At 46.8% G+C, this 22,674-nt stretch overlaps 2 protein-coding genes across 4 annotated transcripts; both read right to left on the bottom strand.

Moving 5' to 3' along the window:
• Positions 1–222: 222 nt before the first annotated feature.
• LOC107194451 (beta-1-syntrophin-like) lies at positions 223–1,020 on the bottom strand. The gene is made up of 2 exons (XM_015584075.1): positions 464–1,020; positions 223–251 (listed from the first exon to the last, which is right to left on the bottom strand). The coding sequence occupies exons 1-2, from the start codon at positions 1,002–1,004 to the stop codon at positions 223–225; spliced, it is 570 nt and encodes a 189-aa protein (XP_015439561.1). The 5' UTR covers positions 1,005–1,020.
• Positions 1,021–12,824: 11,804 nt separating this feature from the next.
• Positions 12,825–22,093, bottom strand: LOC107194469 (purine nucleoside phosphorylase). Of its 3 annotated transcripts, none has more exons than XM_015584098.1 (6): positions 22,072–22,093; positions 15,750–15,844; positions 15,359–15,567; positions 14,710–14,885; positions 13,631–13,821; positions 12,825–13,536 (listed from the first exon to the last, which is right to left on the bottom strand). In XM_015584098.1, exons 1-6 carry the CDS (start codon positions 22,086–22,088, stop codon positions 13,313–13,315), a joined length of 912 nt encoding a protein of 303 aa, XP_015439584.1. In that variant the 5' UTR covers positions 22,089–22,093; the 3' UTR covers positions 12,825–13,312. The 3 variants fall into 3 exon arrangements, with proteins under 3 accessions (XP_015439584.1, XP_015439583.1, XP_015439581.1); XM_015584097.1 differs by lacking the exon at positions 22,072–22,093 and adding an exon at positions 21,379–21,670 and having other exon boundaries at positions 15,359–15,537; XM_015584095.1 differs by lacking the exon at positions 22,072–22,093 and adding an exon at positions 21,379–21,670.
• Positions 22,094–22,674: the final 581 nt, after the last annotated feature.

Here is a 22,674-nt window from a genome sequence, read left to right on the forward strand (position 1 = left end):
AAATATTGTTTAGAGGATAATTAAAGCTCGACGGACAAGGCTTACGCTGATATGAAGTAATAAACGTGGCCTGAAATATACAATTAACGTTTTTATCATTAAACGGCCATAAGTATGTGGGCACTTATCGAATGTTCAGTAAATGTTATCAGGCATTACGGAATTGTTGAAAGCTTGAAATAAATATTGTTTAGAGGATAATTAAAGCTCGACGGACAAGGCTTACGCTGATATGAAGTAATAAACGTGGCCTGAAATATACAATTTTTACAAAACATCACATTTCCATCATACAGGCCAAGTATCCGCATAGTTATGAACGGTGGTGTATCTCATAAACCGATCTGCCTGCAACGCGCATACACACCGAACGATTACCGAGCAACGACGGCGGACACCGGTCGGACCGCGTCGTTCGAACGATCGACAAAGAAGAGACGAGATATATCGGTAATGTACTCACCTTCAAGCTCGACGACCTTGCCAGCTCTCTTGAGCGCCTTCACCGCCTCGTCGTGGGTCGCCTCGCGTAGATCTTCACCGTTCACCGCAAGGATCGCATCGCCCACGTACAGCTGTTCGGTCGCGTCTGCCGCCATCCCCTTGAAGATCTTCGAGATCAAGATCGGCATTTTGTTCTCCTTGCCGCCCTTGATCGAAATCCCGAGGCCGTTGTTGTCGCTCTTCACCACGCGTACGATACGCTTCTGATTGGCCACCGAATCGGGCACATCGGGATCGTTCAAGCTGTCCACGTTATTGTTGTTGATGTTCCCGTTGTTCAGGCTGTTGTTGCCGGTCGTCTCGCAGCTCTCGTCCAACGAGATACTGAGATAATCGTCTTCGAGGGAGACGAACACGCGATACCATTGGCCGCGTACCTGCGTCTCCAATACACCTGCGCGACCAGACGCGGAGGACGCAGCCGTGGTGGTGGTCGTCGTCGACGAGGACGAGGACGACGTCGCAGCGGACACCACCGAGCCTAAGCCCAGCACACCCATCGCCGATGTCGGTTGTCCGCTACCGCACAGCTCGACCATTTCGATTTCCTCGCAAGCTGCACGCTGTTCGAACAGAGAAAAAAGAAAAGTCAGCGGGTGGGAATTAACTTGTTCAATTAATTTCACAGATTTTCTCTAGATCATTAGGATGATTCATAAACATTGACTCGTAAATATTACATATCAGTAGCCTGCCGATTTTATGCCTTTATCGTCCAAATGATTGTTTAAAGCTCAGTGCATTAAAACGTTTAATACACCACAGTATGATTTTTACATTGTTTTGAACCTGATGGAATTTTTAATACGATATACACTACCATCACCGGCATTGCAGAGTGTATCAATACTTATGAATCATCCTAGTATAATTTTCAACGAAAGCTTCGTGATCGAAGCTATCATGGTGGTAGGGTATACAGTATATATTGGCGAGTATTCGCGTTGACTTCGAAGCGGAAAAAAATGGAGGTGTCCAGAGAGGCGTTTCACGCGCCGGGAACGACACGGATCTATCGCGTATTCAGGCACGGCCGACGAGGATAAATCAATTGTACGCGTGCTACGGTGAAAATCGTAATTTGAAAATAATTGATACTGGCCGGTGGTGACGTGACCCGACCCCCTCTGTCTCTCATTGTCTCTCTCACGCCTATTATTCCCATCAATCCATTCTCTCGCTGGGCAACAATGGCGTTACCCGTTAGTCACGGGGAAATGTCCTACAAAACTGCGGACAACGTGTATAATTGCGTGAAAATTGGGAAGAGTCCGCGCGCGTCGCTTACTGTGCACCAGCTGCTCACTTTTAATTAATTAAAAGTCCCGGTCTGGCGTTCTGTCATCGAGGATCGCGAATACACATCTCTATTTCGTTTAGTGTCGCGTTTTTTTCCTCCGATCGATCATTCATTTTTCATGCGAAGAATACATATCACGAGGATTTTTAGTCAACTGTGTCTCGATATGTTCCAAACTGGAAGATTTGTGACGAACAGTGAATAGTAAAGGGCAAAAGAGGAAATGGCTTGGCAGACGCCAATGGCTTTACTCTTAGACTCTTCGTTCATCCTTTCCCTGAACTTCCACCAATTTTGTTCACGAGAACGTCGTTTGGGGGAAGGTGTCTCCACCCTCAACGAATAAAAATCCTCCCCTCGGTGTATTTTCGTATCCACGTTATCGTACACGCGCATATCCCTCGAAGCTAAAAGGGAGCCCATCGCGCGGTCCCATATTTAACCGGTGGTATCGCGTCGCGCAGAATTTTTCGTTAGCTCGCGGCATAAATAATTTCGCGGGAGGGTCGCGCTTACCCGCTCGAATTGGATAATTTATCAAGGTACGCTCTCGACGAGTAGCGATACGTTAGTCATCTAGACACGCATCGTCCGACGAGTTATTCTCTTCTTGGGAAGTGTGTAACGCTAATAAATTCGTCGATCCGTGCGAATCACCACACAATTTTCCACTGTTCTTGAAACGAGAAATACCAAGGAGCAACCGTTTCGCGAATATTCGCCCGTGACGTTAATTAGTATGTTGAGCCATTCCGCTGCATAATTAATGTAAAATTATTAATTACCACGGGCCGGGGTGTTACGCAACGTTACGCTACAATTACGCGGAACAAGGGGTATCGCGCGCGCGCGCGCGCGGTGAAACTAAATCTCATTACGACATGTCCACGGCCCGAATCCGCGCATAAGCCACCGGCTAAAATCCCGCGGTATTGAATCGCCACTGTGGAGGCGATAACAAGGCCGTGGAGACATCGATCCTACGATCTTTCGATTTTTTTCGCGTCTCTGATCGAGCAACACTCGGGGTTCACCCGCCGAGAGAAATCGAGAAATTCGATGGGAAACAGCCGCCTAGCAATGAGCTTGTATAAAACCGTGATTTAATACGAATCCGTAATGATCGCCGGTATGGTAGTCGCGCGTTCCGACGAGAAAAAGAGTTCTGGCGTGCAACACCGACCGTACGAACGGCTGTTAACATCTGGCCAGGTGGTACGATTTAACAAGAGGCGATGCGTGACACGGGAACGAGTACAAGAGGAAACGGTGGAAAAACAGAGAGAAAGGAAAAACACGGGGACCTGTTTTTACGAGAATTATATATGTACAGCAGGTGCATTTCGATACTATATGTACAATACCATGGGGAACTATCCACGGTATTCATATAGATGTATCGATCTATGTATTACAAAGTACCTATTCAATACCTGTAAAATAAGCTTGAACAGAAATAATAAAAACACTCGATTTCGGAAAGTTAGGACACAGGAATTTAATCGTTTTTTGAGTCTATTCGCGAACTAACGCAACACGAACAATTCTATTACCTATATCGGACTCGTTCTAAAAACGTATCAAAGCAACGATACCCTGAATTGCGTGGGATCGAAAATAGAAGAGAACTACGACAAGAGACCGGAAGCAGCATCGATGGCATATAGAGAGATGGGAAACGAGCGAGCAAAAGCTAACGAGACGCGGCGTTATTCGGGCGAAATGAATTTACCCCAAAGTGCATTAAAATGCGGACGCGTGCGTTCATTTCGAGCGCGGCGGAAAGGCGGTGAAGGGGTGTAAGGGGGGTGGAGGGCAGGATGCGGTGTGCGCCGCGCGTGCACGCGTGAACACGCGGCCCGTTTCGTCGCCGCGAGTAAATTTCGATCGGTTCACGACCGGAACACGCGGCCTCCACTGGGTCGAGGGGGTATGCAGGCATGCAAGCAGGGGCGGAATCCGATGGCGCGCAATTGGAAAACGCATTACACGTACGCCCGTGGGGGTCCACCGCGGAAATAAACCGCAATGCCGAAAACAGCGAGCGCGCTCGCGCGATGAAAATTAAGAGGGAACCGCGCGCGCGGTTTTCGAACAGAGGAGGAACGTTGCACGCGTAGGAAAAAAAGAAACAGAGATAAATCGGGGCGGGGGGGTCGTGAACAACGATCGTTGACGGTAGGGGCACACGGGAAGGGAAACGATTTCGGCGAGGAGGAACGGTGGATGCGCGACTGGGGGATGGTGGTGGTGGCCGGTGAACCGGCGCGTGAAATTGGGTAAAAATGAATCGACGCCGGGTGTACCCGGTGCCGCCATTATTCCCGAAACTCGTATCAGGATGTACACGTACATACGCGGGAGAGTTACCCGCACGTGACACGTAAAAGGGGGGTGATGGTGGATCGACGAGACGACGATGCGGAAAGCGCAGCCAATGTTTTTTTCGGATTTGAATCGGGGGGAGGATGCTGCGCGCGTGGTCCGTGTCGCGTGCTCGGTAGGTCGGTGGATATGTATCGGTCGCGGGATAAAAATTGACACCTTTGTTGTGCACACGCGATAAAGAACACCGGCCGGAGGACTGGGTAACGGTACCCGTAATTAAATTAACCCTTCATCGGAGAGGGGGTGGAAAATGGATGACGATGGCGAGTGTTTGTTAACGGGTTCTCGAATCGATTCTCATCGTCACGGGGGCGGTCCGTAAGGTCCCTTGAAAACTTGAATTTTAACCCTCTATAGGCCGAATTTTTTTCCTTACTATACAAAAATTTATAGAACGTGAAATCAACAACTATCAACCTCTTAATACAAATTAACATTAAATATATAATTCTCAAAGATTTTATTATTTCTCCTGTGGGTGTGAGAGATAGCGAGAGTGTGCGTATGTAGGATGAATGTTTCTTCGAGAACCTCCAAGAACGTTCAGGATCGTTCGAGGGCGACTTGGCGATTTTAGGCAATTTCCCCCGATCGCTCTTACCACCGACCCACCCCCACCCCGCGATCGATATCCGCGTTACGTATCGACGACGCGATACTTGTTGATTCGGTATGATCGTACTACAGCGTTACGTCGATCTCGGAAATACAATCTTACGATCGGGAATCTCGTCCACCGGAGAACGCTCTGTAACCGAATACATCTGCCAGCCGATAGCCCATGTACACGCGGTGGAACACCGGTATTGACCTCGGTGGGTATTATAAGGAGGCACAATACACAATGCCCTAGCCGCAATGTACCCCGAAGGAAGCTCGTGACGGTAGCACGCGATACCCGGTTCTTAGACGGGCTTAACGCTACGAAATAGATGACACAGACACACACACACACACACACGCTTCGTGGGCCATGCCCCTAAACCTGCTCCATTTTTTTTTTTTTTTGAGCAGAAACTTAGGAGAATCAAAATCACACTGACTCTCGAAGCACTCGCCGGATCGCCGGTTGAAAGTCGATAAAATGTAGAGAATATACGCGAAGGAGTAACAGAGGTTCTCGGTCCGGCACAAGCACAACAGGTTTTCTTGGTTGTTTTGAAACTCGGGTCCCGTGTGTGAGGAAAGGGGCCAGGCAGGGCACACACTCTCTGCTACCGGTTAATCGGATAATATCGTTAGCATATCACCGATGATGGTGTGCTCGGTTTTAATAAAAGCACCCCGCCCCGATACCGCGATCCAACGTATGTAGCTGGGCGCAGGAAGGTTATAATTAAAGTGTTTGTCTCTGGGAATTAGTCTAGGTACCAGCACCGCTGCCCACGTGTACGCACACGGTATGCGTGGATCTTTGTGTCCATGGTTTACGGTACACTACCGCTCATAAGTATTAAAACACCTGGTCTGTACGAATAAAATGTGACGTATCGTAAAAACTATTGTATATTCCAAGCCACTTTTGTTATTTTATAGTAGCATAAACCTCTTACCCATCGAGCTTTAATATCCCCTAAACAATATTTATTTCACACTTTCAGCAATTTCGTAATGCCTTGTAATAACATTTACTGCATATTCGATGAGTGTCCTAATACTTATAAGCGGGAGTGTACTTATACAGGAACCACGAGAGGGCGAGAAAGAAAGGGACCCTAGAAGAAGCTAAACCAGCTGTAGGAAGCGAGAAGAGACCGGTGGTGGTGTTGAAGGCGGGAGAGAGAGAAAGAGAGACTGCACCGGACGGCGAGCTCGGGGTCTCCCGGACGCGTGTATACGGCACTGTAGTGCAAAAACCAATAACCTCGGCAAACGTCGGGGCACCGGTTGTTTATGGCCTAAAAGAGAGAACAAGAGGCGGAAAGGGTGAGAAGGACGACGCGCGTAGAAAGGTGAGAGTGGAGGGAGTGAAAGAGGTGGAACGGTAAAAAGAAGACAGGCGCCGCTCCAGGAGAAGGGAGAACACGTCGCTCCGAGTTCGAGATCATTTCGTATACCTGCAGCGACGCACTGATACCCTCGGGAACCCTTCGACGATCCGATAATTAGGTCGTAACACGCTGTGAAATCGCGTATAATACCGTCCTTTCTCCTTTCTCGGGACTTTCCGTTCTTATCGAGACCCGAAGGAACTAACGAAGCCACTCTGGATCTCCTTACACGTTCGCCGAGAATCGCCATCGTTTGACGTTTCCGATCGCTTGACAATGAGCGGACGCGACCGATCAGCCGTTGTGCTTTGTTTTATACGGTTTCGTTTGATGCACTTATTCTATGTGCTCGATGAATAATTAAATTTTTAATGACGCAGAGGTAATAATCGCATAGTAATGACCACAACTGAATGACATTCACGCGATAAATAAAATATCAGGATAACCTGTTTGAGAAAGCAATTGTCGTCCATGCTACAAACACCAGAATGCGTTAAGGCGCGGATCATCGAGGAAAACGTGGTACGAAACGACATGAAAACTACTTCAACTCGACACACGAAGTTCCAAGAAAGTTATGTTCCTCTGAGAGTTAATTGAAAAAAAAAAAGCTTCACGTAAGCAACTTTAATAGAATACACGCGACCGTAGTTCGACGAACCGTTAACGAGCTCGAATAGTTGCACGAGTATTCCTCGATTTTCGTAGAAATTATCGTGAAAGAAATTACTACGAAGGTATGGCCCTTGTTAAGAGATTTTACGCGAAAAACCGAGTCGTCGAACAAACGACAAGAAAGAGAAAAAGAATTACGCTCTGTTCCGAGTGTCGTAGTTTTCTCTAGGGTTTCGAAGCCCCGATGAGATCACGTGACCCCTCAAAATAGAGGACAAAGTTGGAGGATGCGGTATTGTACGCAATTCGAGCGTGTTCCTAGCGGATCAACCGTTTGGGAAACCACCGCGGGGCTATAGTTGAAATTGGAGCTGCAAGAATCCGGGGAATGCAATGGAACGTTGAATCTCGAGGAACAAGTTTCAAACAAGAGAAATTGAAAATCGCGGGGTAACGCTTCGCGCGCGTCGTACACTTCTTTCGGGTCTTCGGATTCGCGAGAAACGCCTTGGAGAATACATATTTTCTTTTTTTTTTCCGCTTCGATCGTACAGTTTGCATCACTTGCACGTTTTTACAATCATTTTTTCGTTTGGCTTAATGGTAACAGAAAATAAACATGCAATGGTTGCGTAAAGTACACGTTAAATTTATACGTTCGTACTGATATACACACTGTGATATTCGTGTTCGATGGATACACGAGGGATATGTATACGCGTATGTGTACGACGTATATGTATACGCGCAGAAAAAACAAACCGAGCCGACTTTTATAAACGTACCGTGGTAAGAATCGTAAACAGCTTTAATTCTTTACTGGTGCAGTGTCGATACTGTAACATAAGTAACGCGGTGGTGGTGAGACCGTAACCTTGCCACACCAGTCACATTATTAAAACATCCGTAAAGTAAAACTATGGTTAAAACATTTCTAGAATTTCTCGGAAAACGTCAACCTTAGCAAATCATGTGTTTACAATACAAGTGCGGTCGATCGAAGTCTGTTGCAGAGGTACAATTACCTTTTATACCCATCCACTGTCCCTAACACCGTAACTAACCAACCTACAGTTGAATCTACACTTGTAGTAATGTCGTCTTAGGTCTATCCGAAATTATAGTTCTAACCTATTCGTAAAGTCCTAATTGTAGTTCTAGTCTCGTTCAAATCGTGTATTGTATCAAATAAATAAAAGCAAGCAAATAAAGAAATACTTATAAAACAACAGGACAAATCATCACGACACTAGTGAAATGCCTCAAAGCGTGGGAGAGACAAAGACACACAATCACTTTCACGCATGCAACGTGTACTTTACGCGTCAAGCGGGGAGGGGCTCAAAAAATAAAGAAGCGTTTACCTTGTCGACGTACCTTCGGTAAAGGATGAAAGAATCAGGACGAACCAAGCAAAAGAAAACGAACAGATAGATGGAGGAGCGGGCGTGCTTCGGGGTCGAACGGAAAATAAACGGGTGCGAGCTGGTCAGGGCCGCCAACGGTCGCTTCTACGATGATTTACCGTTTTCCGCGCGTGTATGGGCATATGACTTCCGGTAGGCAGTGGGAGGCACGACGCCTGGCCTGCTTTTCTTTCTACGGCTAGATCAGAAGAAAAGTCCTCCTCCTTTGGCGGGATCCTCCTGTGCCTGTCCTCCTCGTGTGCTCGTCCTCCGCCACCGTTTCTTTCCTTCTCCGTTACGCGACGATACGCGTCATCGGGCGGGCCCCGGTTAATACATTCGGCGATCCGCGTCAGAGTCAATGACATAACCGCCCGTCGGTTCACCTTTCAGCAGCCTCGACATGTTTTTTCCTGGCCTTCCTCTCTCGTCCTCGATTTCGAGCGACAACGACCTCCGCGTATGTATACACTGTCTCGGCGACGTGCCTCTCGCTTCCTTTGCGTTTTCTATCGCGTATGTGTATACCACCACTCGCCTTTCCTACGCCCCGGTGCGTAGCACACTTTCGCCGGTAGGAATCGTGCCGCGAAATTCTTCCGCACTTGAATTTACCGGATCGCGATTGGTTCACTCGCACGCGCGCCGCAACACCCGCGAAACCCTTCACGTTTCCGGACTATTTTGTCGCGGCGGAATCTCGAGAAAAAATTACGACAAACCGTAATGAATTACAACAATCCCCTGGGCCTCGTGACGAATGACAGTCGTGCCTATAGTATAACGCGGAATTAATTAACCGAGCCCAACGAGACGCGACTTCGACACCGGTCGTCCGATTTGAATTTTAAACGATCGAAACGGTTGCGGGGCAGCGAACGCGTCCGAGCGTTGCTCGTCGCGACACCGTTCGCGCACACTGGACCCGAGGGACCGAGGGAGAGACGAGAAAGCGTTGTCACTGGTACGAAATCCTTGCAACGACAATCTCGATCGGTTGCCAGACGAGGCTACGAACCGTTTTCGATATCCTTCTCAGTGTTGAACACGACAATCGGTAGAGTTGATGTTTGAGGGAGAAAAAACGCCGGACACGACAACGCACTTACCGAAATCGCGGTTACTGAGATTTCACGTTACTCGCGTATACGTTTGAAGATTTCGGGTTGTTGGCGGACCGACGAATCGCCAACTCGATTTTTACGACGCGATTATACTGTAGGCGTAAGCGCACGTCACTTTTAGAACCGGTCACATCGCCGATGAAACGGCATCCGCGGACACTACGAATCCAAACAACCAACAACCGCGACGTCACGAGTCGTACTAACTCGAGGTTGCAACTTGCGACACGTCCAGCCCGATGGACCTATCGTGGCGCTGGATGCAGGACGCGAGGGGTGAACACTGGCGGAGAGCGACACTGGCGCCACCGTCGGAGGAAGATCGAAACACCGTACGTTCGCGCCCACCTTTATCGACGCAGGTGTAATCTAATCAAATGCGTGCACACGCGGATGCGCCTATGCAAACGTGACAGTGTAATATGAATGCGTTTTATGGAGCAGAAGTGATGTCAATGGATCAGAATCTACGGTAACGTTAAAAAAATAATACATACATCCGTGTTACAAAATACCACATATGAAAGAACAAAAACAGAGGAAAATGTAAAGTCAGAATTTCTTAATTTAGAAAGCAATTTATTGTCAAGGCAATTCTATAGTCATGCGAATAATGCAATTGTAAATAATTGTTCCTAGATAGTTCGCTTCGAATAACTTCATCGTACGAACACCTTTTGATCGGGATCTCGAGTTCAACACAAACCGTGGCTCCAAGCACCTGAATATTTATAGAATTTCCAGCTCTGTTCGGTATCCTTTCGTTCCCATCGATTCCCTCAAAGATAAATTAATACTGATGTCGACAGAGAAAACTGCGAAATCGAGCGTTTTTTAGTGCGCTGAGCGTATCCAGCTCTCGCTTTGTGCCCTAATGAAACGAAGCCGTGGCTGCGTCGTTAACATTTATTCCCTCTTTCCTGTACACTTTAATTCATAGAAACCGTTGATTTTTTGTACGTTCGGGGCATATCGCGGTATGTAATCATATTATGCGTCTGTTTCACGGGGAACGGCTGACGAAAGCAGGGACCATTGCGAAAAGGGAGGAACTTATAAAGATACAAAACGGGATTACCTTATCAGTCTTATTCCCTGAAATAATCGAGACGTCCTCTCTGAATTTCATTCCGGAGCCACGGTTCCTCTCCATCTCGCCCACCTTCGCACGCCGATCGCCAACTTTTCTTTCCCCTTTTCCCCGAACATTACGGTTCAAAGTAACGCGAGAGTTAAGGCCGAATATACATCATCCCAACTCCCCCCGTATCCACGTATACCTCGATTATGGCATTCCAAAAAAATTTATCTGCCGTTTCAGGAAATATCAATAACTGATCCCCACCCACGAACTGTTTCTATTCCAACGTGGAAATATACGGACAGTGCAGCCCCGATCGTCCTCGTTTCACCCCTTTTCCCGTCCACCCCCGCGTGTAGCGTGTACGCCATACGAAACGTGCCGGAGTGTATCCCTCCCGTTCAAAATCGGAATGCGGCGGTCTCGCTGAGACGTTCAGGAAGTGCCCCATTCCGAAAGATGGCACGTGTCGTTGCCAGCCTGGATTTATACTGTTTAGAATCGGATCCGAAGGCGAAACCGTGGGTAGACCGGGTGTGCATATCGTTCCCCGCTATTCGCCTTGGATACCTAGTTACCTCGCCGTCTACTACGCGATTCATCCAACGGAGGCCCCTCCCCCGTGGTAGAGAGATCATCGTTACGAGTGTGTTCGAGTGCCCGGTGACACTTGTCAGACGAAATCGGGGTCGAGCTGTTAAATTATGAATCCGCGAATCGGAGCGTGAACTTTCGAGCACCCTGCCCGACGAATACTTTACCATCCATCCATCCACCCCCTTTGCACGTTCGTGGGAGCTAGAGCTAAGTACAAATCGGTGGAATCGGTCTGTTAAGCGGGTATATCCATCGAAACATTTCTACCCTCCCCCCGTCTCGATCGTTCAACAAAGAGGGAAGTTTCATTAAGCCACCGCGTGCCGGTTGTACGAGTATATTTCGTCAAAGTTACGAGTACAAAAGCGAGCGAAAAGCGATAACAGGCCTCTCTTAATTACAATCCACCCCGTAAAATCATCGTGGCAGTGTTCACAATTCGCCCATGCGAATCGATGATCGATATCCAACCTGGCGCGGCGCTCGTACACGTCGAGACGGTCCAGAAAATTTATTCGGCGCGATCGTATGCAATATTTATTCCGGCATACGCGTCACAGCGGTGTCCTTTGTTCCGTCAACTGGACTGGTTTTTTTATCCCGTTGAAAACATAAAATATACATGAAAGTGGCGACCGTGCAGTCACGTGACGTGATTTCGTCTCTCTGTGAAGATACTATCACGACTGGGTTCCCAAGCCAAGAAAAAACGTTTGGCGAAATGTAAATATGTGTTCCTTAGTTTGTTATCCCGAACGAACGTCCTCTTTCGGAAAACATATAGAACGTGCAGGAGTTTCTTTTCATCCCCCGCCGCGGTTGTCGAGTCATGATTTCATCGGAGAAGGGTAATACGAAAGGAGCAACTGCGGCGGAAAACGAAGACAGAAAAAGGGCCGGCTGCAGTATGGTCCTCGCCCCGCTCCTGAGATTTATCGAAGCCGAACACCGATGCATTAGCGATGGGAAGAGCACGGAAACGAGATGAAGGTAACGAAGCGAGGGAGGAAAATCGACGGAGGGTGTTCAAGAGAGGAAGCATCGACCAACCTCTCCAACTCTTAACCGTCTCCTCTCTCCCTCTTCTTAAAGCCCCGAAGGGTCCCTCAAGACATGTAACGAATCAATTGAGATCAGAAGCTCGTTGGGGATCGCGCGAGCGCGCGAGGCATGTCGGCCAGATATGTATAACCTGAATGTATCAGAAACGTTGAAATAAAAGTATCTGAAACATCGAAAAATTTTATGCAATAACATACAGCATCGTGATACAAAGTATACATATTCCTGAATACACTAATAAAAACAGACAACAATATTTATAAAAACAACCCGATAGAATCGAAGCCTTCGAACGGTGGCCCGCTTGTAAACCGATTCGAGAATCGTCTCAGGTAAATGCCGCTGAATACTGCTTTAATTTCACGAATAGACACAGGTGAAAAGGAAGAAACAAGGGAAAGTTTCTTCTCCGTCGAAGATCCTTAACGTGCATATCCTCGTATCACATTACCGTTGCGTATCATCGTATCGTATCACTATACGATATATTTTCAAACGCAACGATGCAACGCTGTCCATATTTGTACACAACGGTAATACGATACGCAGATACGCAACAAGTGGACAGGCACCTTTAAACGTCCTATAGTTGTAACGTTTGTGGCACGGTCGTACGACTAGTAGACTAAAATCTAAAAATCTGTCGTCCTGACCGTCTGTCCAACTCCCTTTGCGACTTGTCGTACGACAAGTCATATAGTTTACGGGAGTCTTTAAACACGACAGAACGTATAAAAAAAATCATCGCCAGCTCGCCAACATCGCTCGATACAAAATGCCTGTGCACCGGTCGTTCGCAGCCGGGTAAAAAACTCGCCGGAGTCTGGCGGGAAAGCCGGATGGGGTGATATAAAATCGTGATTTCACGGGAAAAATGCATCGGCGTTTGCGCGTTAAATTAAATATGATCCTCCGTGTTGGTAATCCGGACGCGATCGAGGCTAATCCTCGAGCCGTGCGCAGGAAAAAAACGCTGGCCTGGAAATTTTATCGTAGCCGTCCGCGAGTTTTTTCCACGCATGTTCCCCCCTTAAACGTCTATAACATTCGAAATAATTTACATCGTTCGTGTTTTTTTCGTGATTTTCACACGTAGAACAAATTGTACTCGGTGACACGCGCGCGTCGAGACGTTCTTCCTCGTCGTGTCCGCCCGTGAAACACGGTTCTTGTAAAGCACGATGCGAAGAAACGTTTTCTTAACCGTGTAAAAAAAACAGGAGTGTTCGGTATCGATCGAATCATTTCGCTTCTATATTCGTCATGTCCTTCAGCCGTATCACGATACGCGACACGTAATCCTGTAGCAACGATTGCTTCGCCTTTCCTACGTCCATCACCTCCTCGTGATTCGCCTCATCGTGGTTCTCGTAATCGATCACACATTGGTTCGTGATCAAACTGAACGCGAACACCGAGAGATCGCAGTGGCGAGCGGTGATCACCTCGTGCACCGTGGACATTCCTGCGAAATGGAATCGGAGATGTTCGATTAACGCTAGTGACAAAGTAATCGGATACAGTTCAGGTAGACTGTGAATAGGTTCTGTATTACTGACCGACCGCGTCGACGCCAACCATCCTCAACATCTTCAGTTCCGCAACGGTCTCGAAATTCGGCCCGCCGAGACACGTGTACACACCTTTGTGCACAATATCATTGATGCCCATCTCGTCGGCTACTTGTTGGCCTATATCTAAAAGCGTGGTGCTGTACGCTTTGTTCATCGGCGGGAACCTCGGGCCGAATCTGAAAGAAGTAAACAGACAATCGTTACCGAGACATCGTGCACAAGAGAGTTTACCGAAGAGATAAGGAGAATACGTGGAAAATTATCGTACACGTTTTATGAGGGATCTTTTAATAGGGAAATGTTGAAAAAATCAAACGAGAGAGAGACTGTAAGGAAATAAGATTTCGTGGATCAGTGGATACCGTAAAGTGGACCGTGAACGAACGAGACGAGAAAGCAGATAGCTGAGACCGAAAGACGCTAGGGAAAAGAAGAAACTGGGTTGGGCCGGAGGGAAATTCTTACGTAAATACGTCAAATCAGGCTCTTTATGTCGTCGTGTAAATAGTTCATCAATCCGATTCAAGGGGTTGTTCCGATGAAACAAATTAATTTTATTCCTTCTACGAGCCTTCTACGACCATCTCTCCCTTCATTTGCCCCCAGAGCGAAAGCCCTCTTCGAGCGTCGTCGTGCCAAGCAATCCGCGAACGGAACTCTCCTCCCGGAAACGAGACCGAAAGCCTTTGTGTTTGACTTAAAGCGGATTCGAATTCATTGCCGTTCACGGCGGGAATCTCTTTGCACCTTCTTTCACTCGCTCTTATCGGTCCCTCTCGGTTGCTTCTTTCGACTAGACATCCTCTTCTTTTTCTTTGTTTCTTTTTCCGTCCCTCCTGACAAAACTTGAACGGACGCGCAACGGTCGCTAATTTCTGCGTCGTCGAAATAAATTTCGCGAAAAGAGCATTGCTTCGTCGAAGAAGACGGTCCTGTGATATCGGGGACAGATTGACAAGGAAGCCTGAAAGATGCGCGGATGAATGGGGTAACTCGAGGCGAATCCTGCCTCGTAATATGACCGACGCGAGTGGAGAAGACCAGGAGAAGAAGATACCACCTACCTGTCGTCGTTGGGTCCTTGAAGAGGGTTGTTTCCCGCGAAGCCCATCATGTTCACGTGATCCTTCACCATCATAATGTCGCCGACCTTGTACCTGGGGTTCAAACCTCCCGCTGCGTTTGTCGCAATCAGATGGGTCACGCCCACGAGTTTCATAACTCTCACTGGCATCGCGCACTGCGTCCGAAAAACAGAGAAAGAAAGAGATAGGAACGAGTGAGCAATAATAGGTTGTATTCGAATAAAAAGTTTAAAAAACACACGAGGGCCCCTTGGCGTATCTACTCGGTTAATTAACGCTAATGAATGAATCGATAACCCTCGACGTGCCTCCGCGAACGAATCACACGCGATCAGTTTGTGCGTTCTCTGTTCCATCATGTATGATCACGATGTTTCTTTTTGTTTTTTCTTCTACGACCTCGTAAGATTTCGAAATTATAATACACAGTGGATTGTGCTTATTTGGGCCAACTGTTAATCGAGGTAACCGGTTTTTCTAAACAAAGCCTAATCGAATGTACTGTATTCAATTATGTGTGATACTTCGCATAATTGGGACAGTCGCTTAATCGGGCCAAAGAACGCTAGTCTTGATGAGTCCGAAATAAACCCGATATCCACTGTACGTGTTCATCAGGATTACTTACTTTCCAAAGGGGATAACCCTCGTAATAATGAAATCTTCCCTGCATACACATGACCGGCACACCGTGCAGAATACCGAAGACCATCTGACCTTTGTGTCCCTGCACTGTGGACACAGGGAAATGTGGGATTTCTTCGTAAGGGAAGCACTGCTTGTCCTCGAGGTATTCCGCCAGCGAACCTGGACACAACTCGTTTTGCTCATTTGATCCTGTACGGGAATAGACACAAAACATTTACACGGAAAATACACTAAAAGCACGAACGCACAGGCGCATACATACACAGGGGTTGAGAGAGAGGGACCGAACACGGTCGTAATAATCAGTCCCGCGTATATTTAACGAGATCGTGCAGGATTACGATAGAGCTCTAAGCCAAAAACTCACTAACCCATTCCGGAGCCGCATATTATTCCGATCTTTGGCCTTATCTTGACACGGTCCAGGAGGTACTGCGCCGATTCTTGCAGGGCCTCGAACGTGTATCTAGAAAAAACAAAGCAATGAATAATTAAATTTGTTAAAGGTGACTATAGTCACCCACAGTTGGGCGCTTTTTGTATCCTAAAGGTGACAATAATCGCCAGTAAAACTTTCGCATTAAGTAAGAATTGAATCAAATTCAATTAATTCGACTAATTAAGTGCATTAATTAAACTGGCGTTACACTAAGGCAAGGATTAAGGTATCATCACTTTCTGATACTATCCTTATTATATGATTGAAATTAATCCGCCTAGATTATTTCAGCAGAACACGAAAATAAGTTGAATCTCCTATCTACAAAGAAGACGAAAAACATTGTCCAATTCGAACGAATCAAAGGTCACTCGAATCCTACATCTCGTACGATCTCGTGTAAACGTATAGCTGGGTTTCCACCACATCACAGGTGTCGTGCATAAACTGCCAAGAGAATGGGAACCGAAACCGTCAGAGTTGCGACGCGTTACGTCGTCGATGAGGGACCCGTGTGGTTCCCGTGTGCTTCGCGGGGCCACCGACATAATTTCGCCACCCTTTCTCCCCCCGCCGCAGGTGGAACCGCCACAAAACGGTGCAGTTACCTGTTAAACTGCTAACAGGCTCAAATAGAGGCGGATTTAAGCTGAATGTAGGCTTCGGGGGGTATTACAAATCATGCATCTGAATACGTGTGCACGTTCGCCCGCGTACACGGTGTTTGCGAATGTCTGTGCATGTGTGCGCCGGGGGTCCCGTGCACAACTCATCTACCGTATACGCATTCACGCGTGCACCAATGCAGAATGCGCGGCCGCCTCGCGGACCGGCTCTACGCACAGATGCACACGCAGAATTTCCGTGCATCCGAGCGCGTAAGCTGCCCTCGGGCATAATACTGCGTGCACGCGTGACGCAATCGAAAATTACTCGCGCTTCTATACAAATTTCAAAAAGTTCCTCCCCTTCCCCCCATCACCGGCCTCTAAACCTCCCGTTTTTGTATTCTTTTGAATTATTATATGTATACATAAATGCATATATAAGATTATATACCTGTGCAATATCACATCGTCGTTATAACCATTAGGGGCTTAACAATCCTGGGTTATTCGAGATACGATCGAGCGTGAATTAATCCGAGGTCACGATCCGAGGATGTCTTGAAAGTAATAATCCGATCAAGGCAACGTTTGCGAAGCGAAGTAATTTGTAAACACCTCTACGTCTCGAGGAATTAATATTTTCATAGTTGGAAAATGATAATATACGAGAAATCTCGTAATCGGTCCGATCAGTGACAAGTAGTTCGAGAAATTTCGGTCAGACTATGTCTAAGTTGCGGATCGTATCTTTCTGACTGTGACCTACGATCATCACTGACAGAAAAGTTATCACCAAAGCTTATTAAGACGATAACACTTTGGAATTCATTTACGACTTGAAAGCATTCCCCCTTTAAGGTTACATCACTCGCGATACGACCTATTAAAGGACAATAAAAGGACCACACATATATTTGACGTACACAGGATAGAAAATGGACACGTCCGAGATCGATCCAGCGTAAAAATTTCATTTCTCCATCCAGATGACCCGATATCGCGCGAGGATAGAGCGGAGAGATAATCGGTATGCATACGCGTCACCGTAAGGGACATCGAATAATGGCGCGTTGAATGCGTTTGAATATGCATCCGCGGACCAATACAGACGGAGCGCCTAGACCCGAACGATCCGTATTCAAGGCTTTGCGAATCTGAGAATTGCTTCGCGGTCTATCGCCGAGGTCGCCGCAGTCTCGTTGGGAAAAGCTTTGATATATAGCCGCGGGTATGCCAAACGTCATTAGACCAACCGCTATTCGCGGATGCTCCATCGTAAAACGGGATTGTACGGTGCCCGTTACGAATGGCAAATGTGAGGTCGGCGATTATTATAACGACGTGAATGCGCGCAACGCCTCCCTGGGGACATCGCGGGAGGATTCAATAACGCCTACGCGATTCCTGGGCAACAATATCAGTTGCTCTAGTCTCGGATACGGATGTACGGGCGCGGCTCTGAACTGCTTCCCAGCAGTGTCACTTCCTTCGAATTTAATCGAGTTGTAATGCTCGACATCACGGTTCGATAATGATTTCGTGGTAAAATTGAACAACGTGGATGGAAATGTTTGTGAAGCATGGGTTCAAAAAAAGAGGGTTTTATGTGTGTGCTGCAGCCGCCTGAACGAATAACAAAATACAGTAGGGCCCCCTAAAACGTGGAGAGAACATATCTTTCGCGTTATACAAATTTCCTGTTATATTCGTGTCACTAATATAAGTCCTTTTCAGCAATTTTTGTAAACGCCTTATAGGGGACAGTAGCGTAATTTTTATTGGCGTTGTATACTGCAGATAATCACAATGCTTCATCGTAATCTTCCACCTCTATCCGCGTTATCAGAGATTTTCTAATTGCTTCGATTCATCGGATATCTCGTATCCGCCAATTCTTATGATTGATAAACGAGTCATTAAGCTCGTCAAACATCTCTAAAGGAAAAAGTCTTCGTGAATGCAAGTCAAGATATCAAGACAACACCTAGATCGAACCGTTTTTATTACCTGAACGAAAAATAAAAGGATTTTGTTCCTCGATCTACGAGTTCTCGCCGTATTTCCCGTTCACATCGATGAATACCGAACCCCTTTTCTCCCAAATACCCTGTACAATTGGGATCGAACTGGTTACTCTCTCTATGATCCTATACACGCGCGATTCCTGACCGAAAGACGCAGCAACGTTCGACTTTCCGCTGGGCCCGTTGAAGTGCCTTACAGCTTTCAGGAACGCGTCCCATTTTCTCATCGCACGTTCCATGAAGTGGATAAGAGCGCGCGGGCCACGCACAGAAAGTCTTTCCCCGGGAATAGACGGGGGATATCGAGCGACGACGGCTCGTTTGAAGCGAAAGTTCCCGGTCGCTCTGGAGAAAAAAAAAAAAAAAAAAGGAAGGGTTTAATGCCACTCCGGATTTCTATGCGCCGATTCGAGCGCGAACAGAGAACGGGCCGGAAACGGAGTGCAGCGAGGGGGTTGGGAAGAGTCGTGGCGGAATGCGCGCGGTAAATATTAAATGTATCGAGTACAAAATTCATCCCCTGAGACGACGGAAACGGGTAGGGGAGGGGGTGGACGTGACGTCAAGGGAAGAAAAACGAGCGGACGGGAATGCGTAGAGGATCGGAGCAACTAAATCAGAAACTCCACCACCCGAGCTCAATTCCGCCTGCAATTTTCAACGATATCTCGTTGCTACGATTACGTATACGCGACGGCGAAACGTTCAGCGGTCACACACAGACAGCGTTCGTCGATCCCTGGTATACATATTCATCGCGTCGGCCGATTCGTCGGGCTAATAGAGGCCTTTGATAAAACCTGAAACGACCTTCGGGGTTAATTTTAATGGCACGGAACGTCGTTCCCGATGTCCTGAACATCGATCCAGCCGCGTTGACGAATGAGTGAATGTATCCCAATCGCAACGCTGGGTTCCAGGGGTTACGATGAGATGATGTAACGGATTACGAAACACGGAAAAAAGAATTCATTTATCATCATCGACCGTGTGTACCCACCGTCTCTTTCTTCCTCATTACACGAGTTTGTTTGTCAGACGTTCTACGTCACGACGCCTATTTACGTTGAATTTATGTTTACGTTGCCCCCCTTCCCCGAGTTTCGCATGGCCTTATCATCGGTCCGCTCGATTGAACAAACAAAATCAAAGTATGAACACTCGAAACTTCTAATTGAATGCATCGAGCACAAGGAAGCTGGAAAGGCGTATCCCCCTGACGTGTAAATACACCTAAAACACGATCGAGGTGTGTAGCTGCAGGTACCTATGTCCTCCACGAGGCACGCGTTGGAAGATGAAAAAAAAAAATTACGAAATCGTTAAGAACAATCTTCTGTTTCCGCATCACGTGCACTACGAAGTATAATATAGATTACACACGGGATACAGAACCTCGGCAACGCGTGTATAATTTAATGGTTATCGTTTATGCTTGAACTGGTTTTCAGGAAGGAGTAGTGATGCATCGTGCACGGGGAACTATTAAACAATAGGGTTTAAATCTCCGCGGGAACGAGTTACGGGATGGCGCGAGCGTGCTTTAAGTCGAATTCACACGCGCTTTTCGTTGCCGTTAAAGCCTGCAGCATTGAATTTTCGAACGATCATTAATCAAGATAAATCGTGAAATTCATAAACCGCGTGTAGTACATATAAGATACCAATATTGAAAAAGTCGATCGGAAATTTCGTTGCCGCGCTCGTGGATCCAGAAAGGGAGGTGGGAGGACGAAGTTTCGGTTCTCCTCATTCAAACTCGAGAGTTACGAGGGGAAACTTACGGTTTAGTAAATATCGTCGGGCGCAAGATAACTCGATGGGTAGACCATTAACTTTCGCAATTAGTCGGGCAACTCGATACACAAGCACCGGGCAATATCGCCTCGGATTCAGGGCACACGGTGGACCAGAAGGGAGGGAGAAAGAGAGAGAGAGAGAGGAGTCCGGGGGCAATTAGTTGCGTTTGGAAATTTCATATACGTCTCTTCAGGGTTCCAGGGGGCACATCATCATTTCCGCGTTATTTATTACCGAGAAAGTTCTGTTACGGTTGTTTCAAGTGGCCTGTCGACCCCCCACCGACGACTGTTGCAAACTTTTTTCGACGTTAACGAGGACACGGAAAAGCGATGAACCGTAACCGAATTGCCATTTACAATTCCTCGAGCTTTCCTCTTTGAGCGCAACGTCTACTCGTTGAAAAAAAAATTAATGCACGCTCCTAAAAGCTTCGCGAAAAAGTCGCTGATTCTCCGGGGCGGTACAGCGTCGCTAAAAAATTTCGAGCGGTGTCGTCGAATATATCTCGGGAATGTCAAAGCTTTTCTGCTTTCGTTGCACCATCGAAGAATATTTTCATAGATTGTACCAAAGTTCGACCCCCGGGACCACTTTTCCTTTTTCACACAGGCTTCGAAATGAGAAGCGACTAAACTCGACATCTCTATAATGCTACGAACTAGAGCTACAGGATGACTCGAAATGAATTTAACACTTTTGAAACGTTTAGCGTATACACGTATGCAGCTTCAGAAATTCGATGAATAAAATTTGAACTTGAAAGTATTTGACTCGTATGTATGGGTTTTACGTAACTATTTCAACACTGACACTTTTGTACACTAACGGGGATTTACCCCGTTTATCCTTATCACTTGTCTTAATGAAGATGATATAAAATCGCAGCAGGCCGTTCGACACTTCACAACTCTGCACCATAAACAGTTTATTCCCGTGCTCTAATATATTTATCTTTTCTTATATATGTATTTACTTTACCAAAGGGTATCACTCGTTTAATAAATATTATTACTATATATAAATATATATAAAGTTTTCCACGGGACAAGTTCCCGTCTCTAGTGGACCGACTAATATTCCATTTTGCCTGCATCAGTTGTTCTGCCGTTTCTCAAAAGTCACTTACGTGCTGTGCCGTACATGCTTGACACCTGTGTGCAAGAACTCATTCTCCGTGGGTCGTTTCTGGTTCTGGTGATCGTTATACCCGTTGACAACGTGGCCGTCCGCGAATGGCATCGTTCCTCGATCAACCGATTGTTGACGTGGATCGCACGAAAAATAGTCTGGAGATTATTCTAAATCGCTTGAACGATGAATTTTTCTCAATGAAACTGATAGACGGTAACGAAATAAAAGTCGTTCACGGATCTTGTACGCGCCAAATGCAACAACGTGTTCCCGTCTGTCGTGTATGGTTTACGAAACTCCTCGTATAACTAGTGGCTGGCGGGACTGTTGCTGCTGTTTTATATGGAAACCCGGGAGCGTGGAAAAAACGCGAGCAGCAACGAACCGGCCAATCGTTTCGGACGTAGACACGGCCTCCCTCCAATCCACACGGAGATCGGAACGGTCTGAAAATCGCTTGGGAGGTAGGGGCAGCGGTACACCAGAGATGATAACCTATTATGAACTAAATGCTCCAATTGCCAACGCGTTGACCGTCCGCTGTGTTTTATTTGTTTCATGTGACAATAACTCAACCGCGACGACGAACACAATACATTTTATAACCGGCAAACATTCACCCACCCTCGTAATCTGAATGGTAAAAAGTACGATAACGATCGAAGCGTCGCGGAAACGTATATGTTACCTGTTACTTGTAAACATCGATGATCGATTGCTTCTACCGGTATGACTCAATTGCGACACTACGTAATCACCAAGCGTCCTCGTGAAACTCGTACACCTTGCCCAGGTTTATGAGTGGGAAGTTCAGTTGGCTTTCTCTCGGTTAAATACCACCTGCGGCCTCCAAGAGACTAGATCTTTCTCTTCAGATTAGATATGTTCGTTATTACGCGATACCACCTCCTCTGATCCCGTTTTCGCCCGCGTGTAATTTCGTACCTGTTGCTCCCTTCGGAGAATTTCAAGTTCTTTCGTTATCCGACAATACACGGGGCAAAACACATTTTGTCACACAGTGCCATCCAAAATAGCCCGTCCCGAGCGATTTTATTACGGTGGAAAATTTTCTTAATCTCACTTCCATAAACGAGATATTTCGATCCATTAGTGTGATCGTCGCGATGTTCCTGGGAGATGATCGAACTTGATCGAAAAAGTGCTACCGGGTCACCTTGCTTCATCCTTGAAACGAATGAACTATCATCACGAGTTTATTCACTTATTTCGGAGTTACCCTGTGTATATATACTCATCTGAAAGAACTCTCAACGGTTTCTCTATCGAG

Source organism: Dufourea novaeangliae, unplaced genomic scaffold (assembly GCF_001272555.1).
Source record: "Dufourea novaeangliae isolate 0120121106 unplaced genomic scaffold, ASM127255v1 scaffold47, whole genome shotgun sequence".
Classification (NCBI taxonomy): Eukaryota; Metazoa; Arthropoda; class Insecta; order Hymenoptera; family Halictidae; genus Dufourea; species Dufourea novaeangliae.